The sequence below is a fragment of the Manis pentadactyla genome, chromosome 13, assembly GCF_030020395.1.
Source record: "Manis pentadactyla isolate mManPen7 chromosome 13, mManPen7.hap1, whole genome shotgun sequence".
NCBI classification, from domain to species: domain Eukaryota; kingdom Metazoa; phylum Chordata; class Mammalia; order Pholidota; family Manidae; genus Manis; species Manis pentadactyla.
The window spans coordinates 11,029,210-11,051,791 of NC_080031.1; the positions used below are offsets into that span (position 1 = coordinate 11,029,210).

At 36.9% G+C, this 22,582-nt stretch overlaps 1 protein-coding gene across 9 annotated transcripts in view; it reads left to right on the forward strand.

The window, feature by feature from the left end:
* The first annotated feature begins 366 nt into the window (after positions 1 to 366).
* CCDC15 (coiled-coil domain containing 15) overlaps positions 367 to 22,582 on the forward strand; it is a 61,129-nt gene continuing 38,913 nt past the window's right edge. For 5 of the 9 annotated variants that reach the window (XR_005033526.2, XR_008993190.1, XM_036930276.2 and 2 more), the window contains exons 1-10: positions 367 to 599; positions 955 to 1,143; positions 5,769 to 5,918; positions 6,472 to 6,663; positions 13,255 to 13,368; positions 17,329 to 17,451; positions 17,711 to 18,283; positions 19,203 to 19,325; positions 20,877 to 20,951; positions 21,830 to 21,952. Coding sequence is in view for 7 of the 9 variants with exons in the window: in XM_036930276.2 (XP_036786171.2) it covers positions 964 to 1,143; positions 5,769 to 5,918; positions 6,472 to 6,663; positions 13,255 to 13,368; positions 17,329 to 17,451; positions 17,711 to 18,283; positions 19,203 to 19,325; positions 20,877 to 20,951; positions 21,830 to 21,952 (1,653 nt within the window). In the remaining 2 variants the exon portion in view is untranslated. Of the gene's footprint in view, positions 600 to 954; positions 1,144 to 3,082; positions 3,815 to 5,768; positions 5,919 to 6,471; positions 6,664 to 13,254; positions 13,369 to 17,328; positions 17,452 to 17,710; positions 18,284 to 19,202; positions 19,326 to 20,876; positions 20,952 to 21,829; positions 21,953 to 22,582 lie in introns of those variants that run through there. The other 4 variants (XM_036930275.2, XM_036930271.2, XM_036930274.2 and 1 more) reach the window with 4 other exon arrangements.

A 22,582-nucleotide genomic window follows, 5' to 3' on the forward strand; every position in this document is an offset into this window, starting at 1 on the left:
GATTAGCATGATTTACTGTTGGCTTAGTTTGTTGGCTTGAGGAAGCCCTGCCGGGCCCGCCTTCTTCCATTCTCTCCCCGTGTTTCCCTCCACTGGCACTCCTGTCCCGCCCTGACATTAGCTCCTTAGCCCAACGCATCCCTTTTGCTGAAGGTTCTGGGATGGTCTCAGGGCCGGCCACACGGTAGCACGGCCAGCCCGGCAAACACGCCCTGTTTCTCTCGCCTCTACAAGCCCCACCCACCCAGTCAGGAGCGGAGGTGACGTAATAGCTAGGCGCCCAGAACCCCGCCCCCACGCCTTCCCAGCCCCTGGAGGTGACGCAACCCGGAAGGGGCAATGCTAGGCTACGTAGGGGCGGGGCGGCGGAGGTAGTGCTCCCCCGGGGGAAATTGGCCGTTTCCTGGGCGGTGTCCTTAGGGTTTGGGGTAGTTTGAGTCCGTGGCGGGCTACGGGTCGATACGGGGCCGGTGCCATCTCTGCAGGAGGGGACCCCGAGGTCTCAGGAACAGGATTTTAGCTGACCTGGGACTCCCCAGTGTTCAGCGCTTTCCCCAAACCCGGATACCGGTTATTTGGACTCTTTGCCTCAGACCCAGGTTCCCAACCCCGGCCCTCCCAGCCCCCTCTCTCTGGCTGCTGCGGGCATTCCTCTCTTTCCAGCTCCTCTGCTACCAGTGGGCACAATCTTCGTTCTCTCAGTCAGCTACTTTTCTCTCGCCCCTCTAATCTTTTTATTTTAAAGCAATCTTTAAATCTTTCCTTCCCTTTTCATCTTTTTACTTCTTTCCGTTTTCCGTGCTTTTCCAGAATCCTTGTCCTTCGACTTCCTGTTCGGCCACTGCCTTCTCCAAGGCTTCTCCTCTTTTCAGGAGCCTGTGACTCGTGTGTTAGGAGATTGAGCTTTTAACGCGATCGTGTGAAGATTTTAAGCTTTTCCTCTCTCCTAAGCAGAATTCACAGATGCCAGGAAGTATGGCCCCCCTTAAGAAACCTCAGAATACCAAAAAGTTGCCTTTGGCTTTAAACCCCCTGAAGAGCAAGGACGTGTTGGCAGTGCTGGCTGAGAGGAACCAGGCTATAGTACCAGTTGGGGCATGGGTGGAGCCTGCGTCGCCAGGTAGTTCGGAAATCCCAGCATATGTGAGTGTCAGTTTGATCCAAATATGGTGGCGTACCTCTCCTATCTTTCTTTTTATTAACCTTCTTTAATTTCTGGTGCTTGGATAAAGGTGAACAGTCTGGGGACGCCGTTTATATTGTTATAAATAGATACATTCTTGTACTAAGATTTTGAAACAAACACGTATTTGCCAAAACTTGCTGCAGCTTTACATACATATCAGTTTACTTCACAAACTCGATTGCTTGCTATGCACAAAGCCAGGCACTGTCTATATCTCCCAGGTACCCTAGTAACATAATAGGGAAGACAAGTGGTCACACCTAATATAACAATTGATTGCTTAAAGTTAATGATAAGTTTCTAATGGAGATTCAGTAAGATTCAGATGTAGTAAGAGAATAACGGAGGAAGAGATTAATTCTGACTGGATTCTGAGGAGGTTTAACTATAAATTCCATGAGGACAGAGACCTTTTTGTTCATTCTTGTCCCAGCATGCAGTAAGTCTTCAGAAGTTATTTGTTGAATGAATGTATAAGGAAATATGTTTCTGTATTGGTCCTTAAAAAATAGAGATGCTCTAAGTACAGGTGGTAGGGAAGAGCATTTCAGATAAAGGGAAACTTTTGCGAAGTTTGCATGTGTGCCTGTTTTCACGATAACTCTTACACACATTAACACAGGAGGACAAATTTGTGAGATTTTTGATTCTTTCACCAAACTGTGCCCCATAGCTATTTGTGTGAATTTTACTGTGGCACTTACCGCATTATAGTTATGGTAAGTTGTTTAATGTCTACTTTACCTGAGCTCCTAGAGCACGGGGGAGAAACTTATTTGTGATCACATCCCCGCCTTTATCTTAGTGCTTTACGAGTATAGGCACTCGGTAAATATTTATGGATGCACAAAATGTGTGACGGTCTTCTGAATGTATAGCAAGGTACTCAATGTGTGGTGAAAAGTGCTTTTTGATCTCTGAGAAGAAATGAGACATGTTTAAAGCAAATGTTGAATAGCAATGCAATGTCATATATTGATTCATTTTATTTATGTTTGTATGTATGTATGTACATATCCATTTATTCCTACTCTCCCTATTTCCAAAAAGGATTTTAAGAGTCTGGGTAGTATATGATTAAGTGCTAAGAATATGGTAGTTAATCAAAGAGGAAAGATAGACTTTGGGTTGATGTGATCCAGGAAACTTGAATAAAGAATTTGGATAATTAGAGGAGAAGGGGGCTGATTCTCCAGTTACGGAGAATGGGGAGAGTAGGAAGTAAGCAAGATGTATTCCAGATTCTAAGGGTAGATTAGATTGATTGGAGTGGAAGGCTTAGTAGGGGGATGGTGGTTGATGGGATTCTGGAAAATAGGAGTAGCAGGAAGATTTTGGAGAAGGGATTGACTTCATTCATTGTTCAATATTTACAGATGAACTTCATGATCAGAAAGGGTTTTGGTTAGATTAATTGCTTCAGAGTTTTTAAAGGTGAGAGATAGATTGATTTCTGGGGGACAAATTAGGATTTAATTGTAGCAATTTAAGTGTGAAGTATAGCATCCAGACTTGTTTAGTGGTAAGAAATGGAGAAGGAAAGCCCTGAAAAAGGGTGACTGAAGTGGGAATGAAGAGTTAAATGTTAAGAAACATCCCAGAAGAATCAGTAAGATTTAGGACAAAGGTATTTTGGTATTTAAATTATTAACACCTCTTTTTAATTGCTTGACATCTTTATAACGTCAGTAGCATCAAAATGCTAAAAATCACCAAGGTTTTATTTCTTCTATGTTAGAAAGAATTGAGTCTCATGGCTCCACACATTAACTCAAAATATTAAAGTGTTGGAACATGTATGTATTTCCTTCACTAAGAAAATTTTGATCAGTAACAGTCAGAGGCAATATGATCAAACTTCCAATAGAACTCTTTATTGCTTAGGCATATGTAGTCTGGGGAATCCACCCTTATTAGCAAGTGTAGCTCCTGTCAGCTCAGAACAGATGATTACTAGTTACTTCTAAACCTTGTAGACTTAAGGTTATGTCTATTTTAAGGGGAAACTCCTGGTCATTTTTGTCCCCAAAGTTTCAAGGAGACATCAGGATTCCTAAAAATGCCATAGCTTCAGACTCCAACCCCCTTATTTACTTTAGCATCAAAAGATACTGCTGTCCTGTGAGCACATACAGCTATTACATTATTTCATAATTTATGTGGTTCTACTATTGTGTAACAAGCACCCTAGAACTCAGTGGCATAAAGCAAATGATACTGTGTGTCAGGAATTTGAGCTGGGCACAGTGGGCATGGCTTTTTGCCCATGGATTGCACCCTATGGCTAGTCCATAGGGTGGAAATGCTCCACAATGTCTGAGGCCTCATTTGGGGGGGCTCAGATAGCTGGACATGTCTGGGAGAACTTGACTGGACTCTGGCTGTTGGTTGGATTTCTTCATCTGCAGGGCTGTAATGTCCAAGATGGTTTTGTCACCCACAAAGTGGCCCTTGGGCCAGGATGACTACATTGGCTGGGGACTGCCTGACACTTTCTCTTTCTACATGGCCTCTCTACTTGGCCAGCTTAGGCTTCCTCTGAAAGATAGAATTCTTATATGGTGTCTGGCCTCCCCTAGAGGAAACTCTTCAAGAGCCCATAAAGAAACTGCTTTATGACCTTGCTTGGTGAGTCATGGAGCCAACATTTCTGCCTCATTCTGTTGGATATACAGAGCCAGACTACATTCAGTATGGGAGATGACTACGCAAGAGTATAAATACTAGGAGACTTGATCCATTGCAGGGAAAAGGGGAGGTCATCTTTGGAGACTAAATATGTAATCTAAGTATCAATTCTGTCATGTGTGACTTATCCAAATCTGCTCTTTGTTGTGAGAAACATTTCTTTCTGTATTCCCCCCTTCATGCAAGAAGGCTTGAAAAGTTAATTGTACAATTCAAACAGTATCTATTTTTGTTTAACCCAGTATTTCTCAAATTTATTTGACTTTGGGATTCTCTTCATATTCCATGGGACAAATATTTTTGGGTTCTAGTTGCCAAACACAGTGGTGTTTGCTAAGGAAAATATTTCTTAAGTATGATATGCTCTGATCTTTGCTTTACAGTTGAGATCCATGATTTGGAATCAAACTTATACTTGACCAAGATATTTTATAATCTCAGTGTGGAGGTAAAGGGGTACAGGCAGAGACAATGGAAGTAAAAGAAAGAGTCAGGATGGCTTACACTTGTTTGGGGCTTATTAATTTGGGTCACTTATTCAGGCTTTACTATATTATTTTACCTACTTGTTCTTTGGAATTATTTTACCTACTTGTTCTTTGATAATTTGTTTTGTACACTCTACTCCCATGTTACATACTCTTGTAGAATAGTTTATGGCATAGATTTCTTGGAAAATTTGGAATTTAGATTCATTTGATTTTGAGAATTTAATGACAGCCTTTGAAATAATTTGAAGCACCCTTCAGAAGTAGAATTTGGAATCACTGTGTTAGAAGAGGGGATAGGTAGGAGTCAGATGATGATTTTGAAGGTTCTTTATGAAAAAGAGACACAGTCAGGAGAAAAGCAGTATAATATAGGGCACAAGTGTTGGAATTAGAAATTTCTAGCTTTACTACTCGCCAGCTATAGGATTGTGGGCTACTACTAAAGATTAATCTGAGTCCTAGTTTCCTCATTTTTAGTATTAAAGAGGTAAGAATAGCTACTATTGGAGGTATATTTTGAGGATTCAGTGATATAATTAAAGTGCTTGTCTCATAATAGACCTTTAATAGTGGTCACTGCTATTACCATGATGACTCTGTTGCTCAAAGCACTGAGAAGAGGGGAATACTGATCAGGGACTCAGATGGGATACGATGTTCCCAGATTGTAGAATATGTTTTGGAATTGAATGGTTACGTAAATATTGAGTGCGTTTGTATTCAAGGCTCTGTGTTATATACTGTAGGGGAAACACAGAATTAAATACATTTCCTATCCTTAAACTGTTCATAATCTAATGGAGGAGTTCATAAGTTTTATAGTCAATACTAGTAAGAATGAGAGGTACCATAGCATAAGAGAGCTCAGAGGAAGAAAGGGCTGTGGATGGTACTGGTTGGTGGGTATTAGACAGTCTTGAAGATTGAGTAGGCCTTTACTAGATGGCAGTGGAGGGAAGAGCATGCAAAATTAAAAATGGAACATAAATTCTATGTATGAAGGCATTTTTTTGATAGGACATAATTCAGTGAGTGGTAAGCAATCTGGTATCTGGACTGTCTTACTTATTTTGGAAAACGTGTAACATAAGATTGGTTTGGATTGGTTCACAAAGAATTAATGAAGGTACCTTTAGTTCTTGGTTCAATGAATAACTCAGATTTGATTTGTGTACTCAAAAATTTCAATTTGAAGTTTGCGATTTGGTTTAAATTCTTGGTACTAATTAACAGTGTCTAAGTATTCAGCTCTGAACTCTTGTGATTCCTCACTGTATTGGGAATTTTGGACTATAGAACTAAATTATTGCTTCAGGATTGTATCCTGACTGCTTTGTGTTTACAACAGAGCCCTAATGGGCGAAACGACTGATACTTAAGTTTATTTTCTTTAATCTTTAAAGACTTCAGCATATGTGATTGAAGAAGAACTAAAGGAACAGCTAAGAAAAAAACAAGAAGCTCTGAAGCGTTTTCAGAGACAAGTTAAACACCGAGTAAACCAACAAATCAGACTGCGAAAAAAGCAGCAATGGCAGAGGTCTTCTGCAGCAGTAAGTTCAAAAGTGAGCACGATGAACCAACTGTATGGACAGTGTGTGTGTTAGGAGAGAAGCTATACAGAATTGCTGTGTTTTGATTCCATACTTCTTAAAATTTAATTTACTAATACAGAGAGTAGATTTGTATGTAGAGAACTCGTGTTTTACTTCTGTGTTGTTCTGACTCACTCCTGTGCTTTCACCAGATAGTTATAAACAATGTCATGGTGAGTTTTGGATTTGGGTTTAAATTCTGGCTTTGCTACCTACTAGCAATGTGACCTTGGGCTAATTACTTAATTTCTCTGGACGGTAGTTTTTCCATCTGTAAAATGGGGATATGATACTTGTCTCACAGTACTGTTGTGAAAATTTGATGAGGTGATGTAAATTATTTGCATGTAGTAGGTGCCTGGTAAATGTTAGTTTCTTGCCAGGTAATGGTTCCCCCTCTCTACTCAACCACGATTTAAAATCTTATGGGCTGCTTATAGGCATTATTTGATTGGATCGGATTGGAGCGGAATCTCACTAGCTGAATCTCATTGTTTCTTCCTTTGTGTAGGCAGGAAAAGAAGGCTCTATAGCTCTGCAGTCTTCAGATCCAGCACACCGCACTCCTAAAAGAGCAGGTGTTCTTCCAAACAATTTGAAGGCTGCTATTGAAAATGCCAGATTACCTCCTTCCCAGATGCTTGGGGGTGAAATAGAAGATAGAGAGAATCAGGATGAATTATTACAACAGCAAGCCCAGGCTGTAAGTACATATTCATTTTACTTTATGTCTGTGCTTTTTTTTAGATGAAGTAGAGATGAAGAGGTATCACATTCAGTTTCACTTTTTATCCCCTCCTTTTTTTTTTACCTTTGTGAAGTGGGGAATAGTTGAGTGATGTTCATTTTTGTATATATATTTTAAATTTATATTTATTTTTGGCAAGGCAGTTCAGAATCATCTAGACAAAGGCACCAAAGTGTTAGAGATCAAAACTTATTGGAAAGAGCTTTTGATCAAGGATCATAGGTTTTCCCAGTTGTACTGGAATTACGTTATAGGTAAGTTACTTTTAGTATATAGCATATGACCAGAACTGATTTCTAAGTTCTATTGCAGAAAGGTTCAGTACATTATATGGGGCATTTCATTCATTATTTGTATCTCTCTTTTCTGTCTTTTAATATAGATCACAATAAATCTATAGATAAAGTAGTAATATAGTAAACCTTCAGTAACATAGAGGTTTTAAAAAATGTAACTTTTATTTAGTGATTCATCTTATATATCTGATATTTAAAAATTAACCACCATAAATAGATTCATCCACTCAAATCATTTGATACCATCCAATCACCACCCACGTAGTATACCTGAGCTTTTGAACAGTTGATACCATAGCCTTCATCTGTGCTGTGGGAATTATTCTTCATCTTATCATTTGAAAATGTATTCCTTGGGATAGTGAAAGGAGAGGAAAAGTGTGGAAAATGATGATGATATGAAAATAGAAGTTGCATAACTGCTGGTGGTCATAAGTATTAAGCAAATCTGACTGTGCCATTAGTGTAAATAAGGAAAACTAAGGAAAACTTTACAAGTGCATGTTATGTTGAAATACTTTTAAAAAAACATTTTTCTTTGTCCCAAACTATGATGTTTTCTTGTCATTGGTTTGTAGGAATCATTTTTATAATCATTTTTACTTTCTTTTTTAAGATTATGAACAATTTGTTGAGCAAATACTTATTGAGCCACACACTGCATAAACTAAAGGGATAGTATGTTGACTAAGACAGACATATTTGTGGTGCTTGTATCTATAAATCCCACTGTAGTGAGGATTTTTACTGCATCTGTATAATATATAAATAGAAAAGACCTGTCCATAAACATTTGAATACACTGTATTTGTTAAACATTGTAGGGATACTAATGAAATGTGAAATCGGACCCTTCATGAGTTTATATTTCCAAGTAGAGATACAAAGCTAATATTCCCCCAATATGTTAGATAATACTATAGAGATATTTGCTGTATTTGGTGATAAAGTTGTGTTCTGGCAGTTCAAAAAATTTTTAATTCCAAGGAAATAGTTAGGGAAGAATTCCTGGAAGAGGTGGAGTTGAGCTGTATATTTTGATTTGGTAAACTGAACTGAATTGGTAAATTCAAGAGAATTTGAGATGGGAGGAGCAGTTAAAAGTCTAGAATATGTAATGAACATGGAATATTTGGGAATAAGTGATGGAACCTTTCTAATTGATAGTTTATAGAGAAGAATAACAGAAAATGAGGTTGGATGGGTAGGAGAAAATAAGGTTTTGAAAAGCTTTAAATTTTAAAAAGTTTTTGTACACTTTTGTTTTCTTAAAAGAAAGTGAACTACCGAAGAGTGTTCAGTGACTCATTAAGCCCATAAACTTCTGCCCAGACAACTCCATGCCAATAGACGCCTTTTGATTTTACTGTTTATGTTTCAGGTTTTATCCACTAGATGTCACTAAGAACTAGACAGTGAGTCTGTTGAAACACTTAACTCCCATGGTTCATCTAGAACTGGTTGAGTAAGTGGTGACCATAATTCACTTTCTGAATGTTACTAGACTTCTCAATTTTCTTGCATTGTGGAGCAATAGAAACGTAGATTCTTGGAGTCACTTTTAAAAGTTTATCTGACATATTGATATATTTAAGGATGAAATGATTTGATGTTTGGGGTATATACTTCAAAATAATGTAAGGGTGAGGTGAAGTAGGGGGCTTTAGAGAAAGCAAGTTTGGCCAGGAGATGATAATGTTAAAACTGTTTGATGTCTATGTGTGGTGGGTGGGTTCCTTATAGTATTTTGTCCACTTCTGTATATGTTTGAAGTTTCTAATATGTTTGTTTACATTTTAATTAACAGAAAAGGTATTATACAGTCTGATCTTTCTCTAAGGACTTCTTTTTATAGCATCTGAAATATATATATGGCCATCTAGTTTCTGCCAGAACACAGCCATTATTGAGCAACTCACTACTTCTTTAGACTATTTTATTTTTAGAAGGCTTGAAATTATCAAAAGTATTTTTTAAATATATTGAGTCAAAATCCCTCCAGTTTTTTACCCATTGGGCCTAGATTCACAATCTCAAATAATAGAGAATAGGATACCATGGCATCTCTTAAGAACACTTCAAGCATTTAATGATAGCTGTCTTTTCTCTTTTTGGATTTGTACCTTCCTAATGCTGTCAGTCATTTTTTATATGACATGATTTCCAGATTGCAATCTTGGTTGATTTCTTCTGAATGCCATTTCGTTTTTCAATGCTTTTTTCAAATAAGACCTTTAAAACTGAACACATTACTGAGCTCCAAATGTGATTTTTCTGGGACCTCTCTTATTCTGCACACACCACCCTACCCTTCTCTTAATAATAATTAGTATTACCTCTTATTCTAAGATCATTATCTAAGATTGGGCCCCTAAAATTAGAAACTAGAATCATAAAACTGGAAGAAAGTTCAAGTGTTCCCATAAAATAGAACTAGCCTAGCCTCCTGCTTTTTGTTAGGACTGATATTCATCTGTAGGGGTTGAGTTTGTATTATGTCCTTTGATAACTTCATTTTGGTGGGGAATTGAAGTACAACTGATCATTGTTTCATTCTCACCATGTAATAATTTTTAAATTTATCTATAGACTATTAAGTTCACCACTATTTATTTTCTAGCATGGTATAATCTACCTTTTTATTTGTTTCTCACTGAATCTTTTACTTTCTTGTTTTTAATTTTTATTCTCTCTTTATAATGCACATTCTCCAGCTTTTTCAAACCTGGAAATAATAATTAATTTTGGTAGCTAAGTAGTAAAGATTTAAGTAATGTGAAATAACCTGCTAAGTTTTCTGTAATCTACTGTTAAGAAAAACTAGTGTTTCATTTAGGCTCTTTTGGCTGCAAGAATTCAGGCCAACCCAACCAAGGGGAAGGTTTGTTTTAGGACTGTGCATAGAGGAATAAACACAGAATCAGAAGGTCTCACAAACCCCAACTCCCTTCAGGAGTCTGTAGCCAGAGTGTTTCTGGATCTAAGGCAGATCCAGTGATCCCACCAGCATAGGATCCTTGATAATCACACTAATATTAATCATTAACTTGATTCATTTGTTCTCATATGGTGACCAACCTTCTCCATTTGCCCAAGGTTAAGGGGTTTCCCAGGGCATGAGACTTTCCATGCTAAATGTGGGACAGTTCCAGGCAAAGTTGGTCACTGTCTCTACTTGTATGCTTCTCTCGTATTTACTTATTTTTCTACTGTTAACTGAGATTCTCACTATTACAGCTCCAAAACTTTGGCATACCTGAGGCTACATTAGCCTCTTTTCTTCAGTTTAGGATCTTTTAGATTCAGTTCCTGTCTCTAACTTTTCCTCTGAATACTTGCTACTTCCTATGTAAGAGAAGGGATATTTATTGGTCCCATCTGCCTTTTTGCATTAGGTCTAGGTTGCTGGCCAGCCCAAAGCTTGGTGTATCTACTTACTAATAAAAGGAAGCTAATGCAGCCGATGCTTCACACTGTGTTTCCTGGGCTACAGTAAGGGTTTTGTGAGGTGAAGTTTTAATTCTATAATATTTTTGTTGCCATTGAAATATCTAACATTTAAAAATCAGTATGTTATCATTTGCAAATAAAGTATACTTGAATAGAATTCAACTTTGGGTAGGTGTTTATGGCATTCACATACATTTAAAATTGGTATTAGATTAGTCAGTCAAGTAGGTGAAATTCTATACATATTAGATGTCATCTAGACTCTTGTCGCATCACCTACGTAGTATACATTGTTTCATTTATACAATTACATGTAAATCTCGTCTTTCTAATCCCTAATTATTTGAAAAAATTATATGAACAAATTAAAAAGAACTGAAGAAAGTAACAATGAATGGGGAACAATGTCATTGTAGGTACCTGTATTTGTCAAATTTTGTCCTACATATTTGCTTAAAGTTTTAAATTTTGTTTTAATATATGATCATTGTTTGCTTTAGATTTTAAGATTTCAGTCTCAAAATTTGTTTATATAGTATGTTTTTATTTTGTGTGTTTGGACTCCCTTTGCTTATTGATAGTTACCTTTGCCAGGTTTTCTGTATAATTATGAATTCATTTCCATCAGGGAATTCTTAAGTCTTGGTTAGAGATTCAGTGCCAGTCTTTGTTAATAACAGCAGCTACAAAAGAATGAAAACTGTATCTAAGCTTCTAATATAGATAAGACTTTTGGACACATTTTATATTCTGAGTAGTAACATGCATATCACATATGTATGTTTAAATTTACATATGTAAATATATATGTATCCTTGTACACATACAAATGCATATTTATACATACATACATTCAGAAATATATGTAATGATCACCATTATCTTGCCAGAAGAGAAGTGTACTTATATACCTATTTTACATAGTTTGATTTGTAACAACCCCCTATTTTTCTGTGTTTTTGTTTAATGCTTATTATCATTAACTTTGGTCCTTGTATTTGTTTCCTGTGGCTGCTGTAATAAATTACCTCAAACTTAGTGGCCTGAAATGAAAGAAATTTATTCTCACAGTTCTGAAGACCAGAGTCTAAAATCAGTTTCACTAAATGAAAATCAAGGTGTCTCTTTCCACAGATACCAGGGGATGGTTTATTGTTTGACTCTTTCAGCTTTTGGTGTCTGCTGACATTCCTTTGCTTATGGCCGCATCATACTAATCTCTGCTTCCCTCCTCACGTTACCTTCTCCTCTTCTGCATGTCTGATTTTCCCCTACCTTTCACTTACAAGAACACTAGTGATGGCATTCAGGCCCATTCAGGCATTCCAGCATTAGCTGGAATCATCTCAAGGTCCTTAAGTTAGTCATATCTACAAAGGCCATTTTTCCTTATAAAGTTACATTTACAGATTTTGGGGATTGAGACATGGTATCTTTGAGTGGCCATTATTCAGACCCTCAAGCAGGTCATTGAAAGAGCCTTTGGATTGAGGTTGATGAAGGACTATGGTAATGACAGGAGTGAATGAATGTAATGTATACTCCAAATGCTGGACCAGTTGAAATATCCTTCTTAAGGGACTAAAATCAATCTATGACTCTAATTTAGATTTGAACTTGATGGGAAATGAAGAGTTTATACCCTTATTTTCAGTGTTAGAACAGGTATTTTGAATCCTTGGTCACGTTGTACAGGGCAATAACGTCTAGCTTACTTGGCAACGACTAAAAGCAGGCATACTCATGGCGCTGTATTTTTTTATAACCTCAGCTACACATATGTCTCTTTTTGTGCTGATTAACTGTGTCATGACCTCTTTAGCCACCCTGTGCTAACCAAATTTAGAAATCTTCCCTCTTAGTAGAATAAAGAGTAATGTTTCCAGCGAATTCCTCTCGCTAGCAGTATAGACCTTCTAGAACCAATGACAAAACAAAGGTGATATGCTGTAAGGAAATGTGGCTGGTAGTGAGAGTGTTTTTATCTCTAGCTCATTAGTAGTAAAAACCATAAAGTATATGTTATTTATGTCTAAATCATAGTCATGATTTCCCTTCAAGGGAGAATGGGTATCATTAAACTTTCACTTGTCCTGGCTTTGCCATAATTTCACTGAGTAGTATAGTGGGGATATGCTTTCTTCTACATGGTATAGTGCTCAGCCTAAAATATAGTACTTTGTTCATTTCTGTATTTCCTTAAGGGAACATTCTGTGCTAATTTGTGAAATATAAAATAGGCTGTTAACTTGAGTTCTAAGTTAACTTAGGAAGCCTTCCTGGGAGAAGGGAAATTTGAGAAGAGACTTCAAATGGAGTCTTCAAATGTTAAGTGTAAAGGAGGGATTCACGTAAATTGGAAAAAAAGAATAGAATCTTGTAGCAAGGAGTGATGAAAGTGATTAGACATGCAAGGATCAGTTGAAGAAATAACTCCTTATTGAGAAGATAGATAGAAGGTCAGGAATATGTCTGCTCAATAATTTCCAAGTAATTAATTCAAACTTTTAGGTTCTGATATTTTTGTGTACATACTTGATATAAAGCATGCATTACTAAAAAATGATTTGAATAATAGCACTTAAGTTATGAAATGTAGTCTCTTAGAATAATGAAAATACTGTTTTGAAAACAATACCAGCAGGTCAAAGGAGAAAAGTCTCCTTTGCAAGTAATCCTCTTGTCTTAAGGTCTGGCATTTTTTAATAATAGGAGCCTGTCTTCCTGTTGGAACACTTAGTGAATTTGGTATTAAAACTTTAGCCTGTTTTTGTTTGCTTTTTTTCCCTTTCCCTGGCAGCTTAGTCAAACCCTGAAACAGGCACGTCAACAGCTGGCAGCCTTTAAAACCGTGAGTGAAATGAACGCAGCAGTGTTTCCGGATGATAGAAGGAAAAACTTTTCCACCCAAGAGGTAAATCAATATCTAATAAGTTATTTTTAAAAATACAGATAAAAAATACAGATAAAGATTTATTTATAAGTCAACATTATTTTGAACTGTAAAATAATTGGAAATAACCTTAAATATTATTATTAAAAAATTACAGTATACTTACATATAGCCATTCTTAAAAACATGTTTTCAAAGAATAGCTGAACATAAGGGAAAGTGTGATATAAAGTTAAGTGAGAAAAATGGGCTATAAAATGATATACAGTGCAGTCTCAATTACAAAAATTCACTCAACAGATATTATGGAATGTCTATACTTGCCAAACATTATTCTGGAAGCAGGACTTAACAATAGTCAAAAGATAGACAAAGATTCTTCAAGGAGTTTCCATGCTAGTAGAGAAGCATATAGTGAGTTGGCAAATAAATATAGAATATATTTTCAAATGATAAGGCTATGAAAAGAAATAAAACAGAGATATGGGAGGAGTGTGCTGTGTGCATAGATAAAAGCCTGGGAAGAAATGGACCAAGGGGTTAAAACTGATTATTTCTGAGTAGTTTTATTACAGGTGATTTTTCTTTTCTTTTCTTGACTTTCTTTACAGAATTTTCTATCATGTATGTATTTTACTTTCTAATCAAAATATAAGGTTAGAGTGAATAATTACAACCTAACTGTGAAGGTAGACTTAAAGAATATTTAAGACTATACATGTCAAATGACAGAGTTTTGGTGCCTCTTTATGTCAGTGTTCACCAGTTTGGATGCTGAACTCATATATTTTCCTGTGTTTACTTACTTTTGGCATTCATTTCAGGTTTTGATATGCAGCATCTAGTAAAATGGACCGTTAGCCTTTTTTTTTCATCATCAATTCTGTTTCTTATTTAATTCTTTCTCTGTTTCATATTCTAATTGGTATTTGTAAACATTTTCCTAGATGATATGTGTGTATGTGTATGTGTGTACATATATATATATATTTGTATTTTTTTCTTAAGTATCTCAACCCATCCATCAAGAACATTTGTCTCATATATTTGTAGTTGATAAACTACTACACTATAATATCTCCCACTTCACTGATAATTAAGAAATTTATAATTAGGTATAAAAAACAAGTGGGTATGAGTATGTGTCCATTCTGGCCTTCTAGCTTAGATGCCTTTGGTGTGGTTACTTTTTTCCAGCATTTTCTTGTGACTCTCCAAGTAATTTCTTTTGATCCTAAATTCTTGTCAGCAGCTTGGTTTCTTAACAGTTTTCATAGCTACCATCATGGTGTGGGACATTAGACTGACTTCAGGGCACTGTTGGAATGAGGTGATTGGACACATTCTAATAAACCAGAAAAAAGAGGGTTATTAGATCCTAGAGACTGATACTTTATATTGTGTGGAATGTGTTCAACCTTTCAATAAATGTTTTTCCTGGAAGAGTACCGTGCACAGTTCTGGCTGAAATAATTACCCAGTAGAAGGGAGAAGGATTAAGTCTGAGACAACATCCTGTAAACCAGTTTTGTGTGTCAGAGGTGCCATGTCCATGTAATTCATTGTGGTGGTGGTGGTGATGAATTCAGTCTGACTGCTTCCAAAGATTTCATATATGTTTTTCAGGTAAAACATCAGAAACAAATCAACTCTGTATAATTGAGAATGAGCTAAGAAATTAGTGAACATTTTCTTACTACTTATATCAAGTATGTAGTCCCTCCGTCAAATATGAGCAGTCTTCTATCCCTTCCGTTGTGTGACGTGGGCATCTGTGAGTCAGAAAGTAGAACAGTAGACAACCCAATGAACTCTAGTTTCATTTGTTTGCTAGACTTATTTTTACTGATATTAGGATCTGTCTGGTTGTCATTGTTTTTCCAGATTTGGAGGTATAATAAAAGATACACTTGCTAGTCCACTGTCAGGGCACCAAGACAAAATCATAAGCCTTCTGAGATTGTTCTTGGCTGGGATAGGGGCACATTGTCATCTTTAAGGTTAATATATTATCTTATCAGCCTATCTCACTCCATATGTTTTATATGTAGGTACCTTGTTTGTACATTTGAAATAAAGTTCACTACTTGTTTTCCTTTATTCTATGTGGAACTACTGTAGCCTGCTAAGATCACTCCTTTGCAGATCTTTTAGAAAAACTCAACTGAGAATTGTAAGCATATAACTTTATATTTGTATTAATTTCCATTTTTTCCCAGACAGTCCTTTATAGGAAACCAACATTCATAAATATAAATATAGAAACGAGGAGAATTGCCCTTTAAGTTCCATCAAAGTCTTTTAACTGCTGTGTTTGACCAGAAATTTATGGAATATCAGGTAGGGAAAGTAAAGAGTAGAGGCAGAAAAATATTGGCTTTTTAGAACTATCCATCGCTAATTAAGGATGGGCTTAAGGGTTAAGTTTATAATATGCAGTATTGTTTTTTTTCTAGCAGTTTTATTGAGATAAAATTAACACAATTCACCCATTTAAAGTGTAGAATTCAGTGTTTTTTATTTTATTCACAGGGTTGTGCAACTGTCACCACAATCTAATTTAGAACATCTTCTTCACCCCTAAAAGAAACCCTGTACCCATTAGCTGTCACTACGCATTCCCACCTTGTTCCTACCACCAGTTCTAAGCAACCACTATTCTACTCTGTCTTCTATAGACTTGCCTGTTCTGGACATTTCATATATGTGGAATCATATATGATGTGGTCTTTTTTGGCTGGCTTCTTTCACTTTGCATAATGTTTTCAGTTTATCCATGTATGTAGCACGTATCAGTACTTCATTCCTTTTTATGGATGACTAAAATCCCATTGTATGGCTATATGATATTTTATATGACCACTTGTCAGTTGATGGACATTTGGGTTTCCACTTCTTGGCTTTTATGAGTGATTATGCTATAAGCAGTTATATACATGTTTTTGTGTGGACACTCATTTCTCTAGTAGTGGAATTTCTGGGTCATATGGTAACCCTATGTTTAAACTGCCAAGCTGTTTTCCATCGGTGTTATAGGAGGGTTCCAGTTTCTCTACATCCTTTCCAATCCTTGTTAGTGTCCATCTTTTTAATGATAGCCATCCTAATGGGTGAGAATTGGTATCTCACTGTACTTTTGATTTATATTTTTCTGATGACTAATGATCTTGTATATCTTTTCATGTACTTTTTGCCCATTTATATGTCTCTTGTGGAGAAAATGTCTATTCAGATGTACTTTCCGTTTTCCAATTCGGTTATTTTGTTTTTCTGTTACTGGGTTATAAGGGTTCTTTATATATCCTGGATACAAGTCTCTTATCAGATATGTGATTTGCCATTATTTTCTCCCATTCTGTGGTTGTCATTTAACTTTCTTAACACTATCATTTGCAGCATAAAATTTTTAATTTTGGTGTGGTCCAGTTTATCTATTTTTTTCTTTCATTGCTTGTGCTTTTGGTGTAGTATGTAATAAACCATTGCTTAATTTAAGGTCATGAAGACTTCCTTCTATCTGTTCTAAGAATTTTATAATTTTACTTGTTATATTTAGGTCTCTGGTCCATTTTGAGTTAATTTTTATATATAGTATGAGGAAGTATTCTAATTTAAGTCTTTTGCATCTGGATATTTACTTGTCCCAACACCATTTGTTGAGAAAACCATTCTTTCTCTATTGAATTGTCTTGGCACCCTTGTTGCAAATCAGTTGACTATAAAGGTGAGTACTTACTGCTGTCTTAATAACACTGTCTTCTAAGATCCATGAACATTCATGTCTTTCCATTTGTGTAGATCTTCTTTAACTTCTTCCAATGGGGTTTTATAGTTCTCAGTTTAGTCTTGCACTTCTTCTGTAATTGACCTAAATACTAAAATTATATTAGTAGTGTGCTAAAACCTAGGATTTTCTTGTAATCATATCATTTCTACCTGTAGTAGGTACAATTTTTTCATTTTTGTTTGTGTGTTCTTTAGGTGTCTGACTCTGAGGAATCCTCTTCTGTTACGACAGAGGAGAAAGGGAGAATGAATTTGTTTTCAGGGAACCAGCAGGATCCCCTTTCTGAAGATAAAGACAAGCCTCTCAGCAGAGTTCAGGTAAAGCGGAGTGAAGGGAGATAGTATATTAGGAATTAAACTAATTATGATTTGGACTAGGGATGCCAGTATTGTTTTACAGGTTTGAAATTGTAGTTTGAGGTTCTGTTATGTTGAGGAAAGACTATAATTTCACATTTTATCCTCGTAATTTGTATGACTACAATGCCCTTTTAAGATTATTGTAGGAATCTTGTGGGATACCTAGAGTACTGCTACTACTTGGTGTTCTTTGTTTGATGTTTATGTTCACTTTTAGAAAGTACAATTCAAAAATCCTTTATTTGCTGTGACGAAAGAAGAAGAACTAAAGCAGTTACATCTTCAGGGCCATCAGGAGTTCCTGCCAGAAACCCAGGATCATCTTCCAGAAGCCCAAGGTGATCTGTTGGAAACCCAGGGTGGTTTCACTGGAGTCCAGAGTGTTGAGCCAAGGCTCAGTACCCAGACTGTTGAGCTGGAAGGCCAAGCCATTGAGCAGGAAGCCCAGGTTGTTAAGACAGAAACTCAGGGTATTTTGCTGGAAGCCCAGAGTCCTGAACTAGAAGATGGGAGTATTGTGTTGGATTTTCTACCCAAAGACCAGACTATTCAAGTGAAATGTCAGGATCAGGATATTCTACCCAAAGACCAGAATATTCTACCCAAATGTGTACTGAAAAACCAGCACCAGGATTTTCTACCCAAAGACGAGCTTATTCTCTCCAAAGACCAGAATGTTCTACCCAAAGGCCAAGATCATCATTTTCTACCCCAAGATCAGTGTGTTCTCCCCAAAGACCAGAATATTCTACTCAAATATCAGGACCAGGATTTTCTACCCAGAGATGAGGTAAAGTAGAGTGGAAAGGAGATATAATGAGAAGAAATTAGCTATTTAAGACTAGGATTGGGATTTGCAAGGGCTACGCTGCAGCTGATTTTGGGATTTATAGTTGAGAAAAAATATTTTCCTGATTGATTTCTCAAAAGTCCAAGGTTCTCATTAAGTGTTAAAGTAATATCAGGAGCATATTACCCCTATTTGGACAATTTACTTTTTAAAATCTTCATTAGGAAAAATATTTCTGGCAGCTGTTGTCTGCTTTGACAGCTGAAAGATGGGAAAAAGAGTGGTTTACAAATGTCCAACAGTATCTTTTACCCAGCTTCCAAGGCCAGCCCTCCACCAGACATAAGTTAGACCAAAGGAAGAAGAAAGGGGTCAACAGGAGGTAGATTATTTAGGGGCTTATGTGGAAGAGACTATAGTGTTTTGTTTTATTCTGTAAGGTGTTCAGTTATACTCTGTCCTTAATTCCAGAATTCTCACTACAGCCTAAAGTACTGTTGATTAACCTGTCTTCTTTAACTGAACAATTAACACTTTGTGTGTTTTTTTTTTAGAAAGGAAATTCGAAATAGCTAGCCTCAATTTTGATAGGTAGGAGAGGGAGAGAGGCGTTCCCTCTGCATGTCCATCAGGATCTACACGGGCATCAAGTTCAGGCCTCCATCAGGGACAAGGTAGAGCAGAAAAAGGAGACCAGCAGGAACTGAATTTGTTTAGGGTTCAGTTTGGAACCAGAAAAGTTAATTTCAGCTAAAGTTTAAAATTGACAAAAAGTGTGCTTTTCTCTTTTATTCTACAGTATTTCACATCATCCTGAGTTTAAAAATTATCATAAGGCTCTCAGTAAAGCCTAGAATATAATTGCTATCATATTTCTCCCACTGGACAATTTACAGTTTTCTTTTCTTTTCTCTTTTAGAAAGTGTACTTCAAGAAGCCTTATTCTGGTATGACCAATGAGAAAGGGAGAGAAGACTTTTCTCTGGCAGGTTGTCAGTATCCACCTCCTAAACTCCAGGACCAGGCTTTCATCAGAGATCAGGTAGAGCAGAATAAAAAAGATGTTAACAGGAAATAAAGCAATTGGGTTTTATACATTCTCAACAACTGGTCATATGAAATACAGAAGCAGATGCAAAAGATCCTGGTCTAATGGACTCTATCAATCTAATCACTTCTGTCATTCAGAAGGCTAATAAGTCACACTCATATTCGTATTGTAGAATCACTTAGATTATTTTAATTTACTAAGATTATGCTTCAACTTGTGCTGAAGCTCACAATATTGCCACATGCATACTCTAAATGAATAATGCAGGAAGAAGTAGCAGATCCTAATTACTTAAAATTTGGGGTGTTTGACTATTCTATATATGGTTTGGGATTAAAACTTAAGGTCTGCAGAGTTGGGTGAAAAGTTTAACATCCTCATTCTAATCAAAGTGTATCAGAATATCCTTACCTGGTACCATTTCCCTGGAGTTCTTACCAGCACCTGTACTATGATTGACATGTTGCCCAGGTTAGACAATTAGTGTTCTATTTTCGTTGTTCCTTTAGAACATGTTTCACAAGCAATCATCTTTCATCAGCAAAGAGAGAGTAAGAGATAAATTACCTCTCGAGTATCATCAGTATTTAAAATCCAGGACTGTACCACCCCTAATGAACAGGTAGAACAGAATACAGTGGATGGACTGTCTACTTTCTAAAAGAGTAATGGACGAAATTACTTAAGATTTGGGTTGGAGCTTGTCAGGCTAGTTCAGTTTGTATATAGGCCATATACAATTAAGGCTTCTAGAATCAGGCTAAGAGTATAATGTCTTCAGTTATTCCAAAATGTGCCAGATCTAAAGAGTCCAGGTGAGAAATATCCCTGCCATTTGGGTTAAATAAGAGACAAGTTTTATATAATATTGATTGGTCAACAGTAAATCATTCTTCTTAAACCCAAGTCCTTGAGCAGGTTTGGCCTCAGAAACAGTGAAAGGATTCTGCTCTTAGTTACCTGCAGCAGTGCACCAAAACCAGACGTCCAGTTTGCAGACCTACTATGATGAAGGACAAAAGAAGCTGTTTGCCACCTCAGAACTTCCCCAAGTTCCCCACCTGTAGTTTCGTGTGTGGAGTTACTGGAACATCGAGTAGGAGTACTTGTGGAAATGACACAAGCTCGTTTTCTGGCTTTACTGTGGGCAAATGTTAGCAACATTATACAAATATTGCCCTGTTGCCTTATCGTCTTCCAAGCGCATTGTTGAATAGTTACCCCATGCGAAAAAAAAGAAAGTGCAGAATAATCTGGGATTTGCTTTAAAATGATTCAGAAAAAAAATGAGAGGAGTACTAGATGAAAAACAAAATGTTGCTAATTGTTGAAGTTGGGTGATGGGTATCTTGGGATTCATTGTACTATTTATTTTTCTACTTTGATATATGTTTGGAAGTTTTATATTAAACACACACACACCCCTGTTGTATTATCCTTTCGATTGTAATTACTTTGGGGTTGTCACTGCAGTCTGCAATATTGCCACTAATCCATCATATCTGCTTAGACAATGAGTTTTGTATTTTTGTTTTCCTTTAGAACAAGTATATTAAGCAATTCTCATCTTTAGAGAAATGGGCGGTCAAAAGAGAAATTGCTTCTGGAGTGCCATCGGTATGCTTCACCCAGTACTCAAGACCTAACCTCTACCCAGAGGATAAGTAGAGCAGGGCAGAGTGAGGAGTAAGTGGCAGAGAGCAAATTGCTTAACTTCTGGCTTAAGATTATAGTAACTGCCTCAGGGGTTTAGTGTAAGGTCAGTAATAATGGCTGTAGATAGAATATCCTCTTGTTCTGTGATTTATGGAACTATCCTGGCCTATTGAAACTACTTCACGCCTCTTCACTGAGGCTTTTCCTGTTGCCCTAGCGTGATCCTGCTGGGGCAATTGATGTTCAGTGTTTATGTTATCTTTTAGGGCAGGAACTAGGGGCATGCCTCACGTACTATGGCAGATGAGAGATGGAGAGAGGAGTTATTTCTGGAGCCCCATGAATATATTTTATGTGAAATCAGGGATCCAGGCTCTTCCATAGAGCTGGTAAAGGAGAGTATAGTAAAGACTAAGCAGCAGAAAGTAAATTTGAGTTTGATCTGAGCTTGCCAGAGCTATGCTACTAGCAGTGATGATAACTGTAGCATTATCTCTTATTAATACTATCAATAATATTATTAATATTATTGTGAATAGCAGTTTACATTCATTACCATATCCTTTTGGTTCTATTACTTTGTATCTATTATTTCATTTAATTTCTCACAATAACCCAGTGAGATAGATGCTCTTGTTATCCTTGTTTTGTGATTGCTTTATGGACACAGTTAAGATCCATAATCATGGGAAGAAATATAATGGCTACTTTTGTGCCATAATGTACCAGACTCTTCTGCCCGATTTAGATTACCTCAGGGCCGTTGCTGCAGCCAACAGTATTTTCATTCCGTTGTGTTAATCCTTATACAAATTGATGAGTGCTTTCGTGTCTTTTAGAACATATACTTGAGGCAGCAGCCATTTGTTGAGACAACTGAAAGATGGCAAGAGGAATTGCATCTGGATGGCCATCGGCATCTTCCTCCCAAGCACCAGAGAGGGGCTTCTAGCAGAAGACAGGTAGAGCTGGCCACAGAGTGTGAGCAGGGGGCAGTGGGGTTTAGACAGAATTACAGGCACCTGCTGAGCTGGGAGTGGTGAGGTTGAGCAAAAAGCAGATTATTGTTTTATTTCATACTGTGTAAAACCCTATCCTGGCCTAAGAGTACGTTAGGGCTCTCACTGAAAGTTAGGGTATTGTTAGGAGTGTTTGTTGCCTATTGGAAAGACTACATTTTTTATATGTTCTTTTAGAAAAAGTGTATTTCTTATGGCCATTGCCTTTAATGGCGTGAGAAGGGAAGACACGAATGGTCTCTGAGCGGGAGGGGTCAGGAGGCTCTCCCACCCAGTGGGCAAGGACTAGATCTCCAGCAGGAAGCTGGCAGAGCACAGAGCAGGATCAGCAAGAAATAAACCCGTCAGAGTTTGGCCTGGAACTGGTCAGGTCATATTGCCTAAGTTTTGGTGTATTGAGTTAAACTGTATAGTTTTTCAAGAGAATGTTTCAATACCGTGGCCTACTAAGATTCTTCCATGGCTCAATTGAAGTTTGTTTTATTCTCATTAGAATTTTATCGCTGGGTTACTTCTATCTTGTGGTTTTTATGTTATTTGAGAAATAGAGCCTTCATGCAACTGACATTGTCA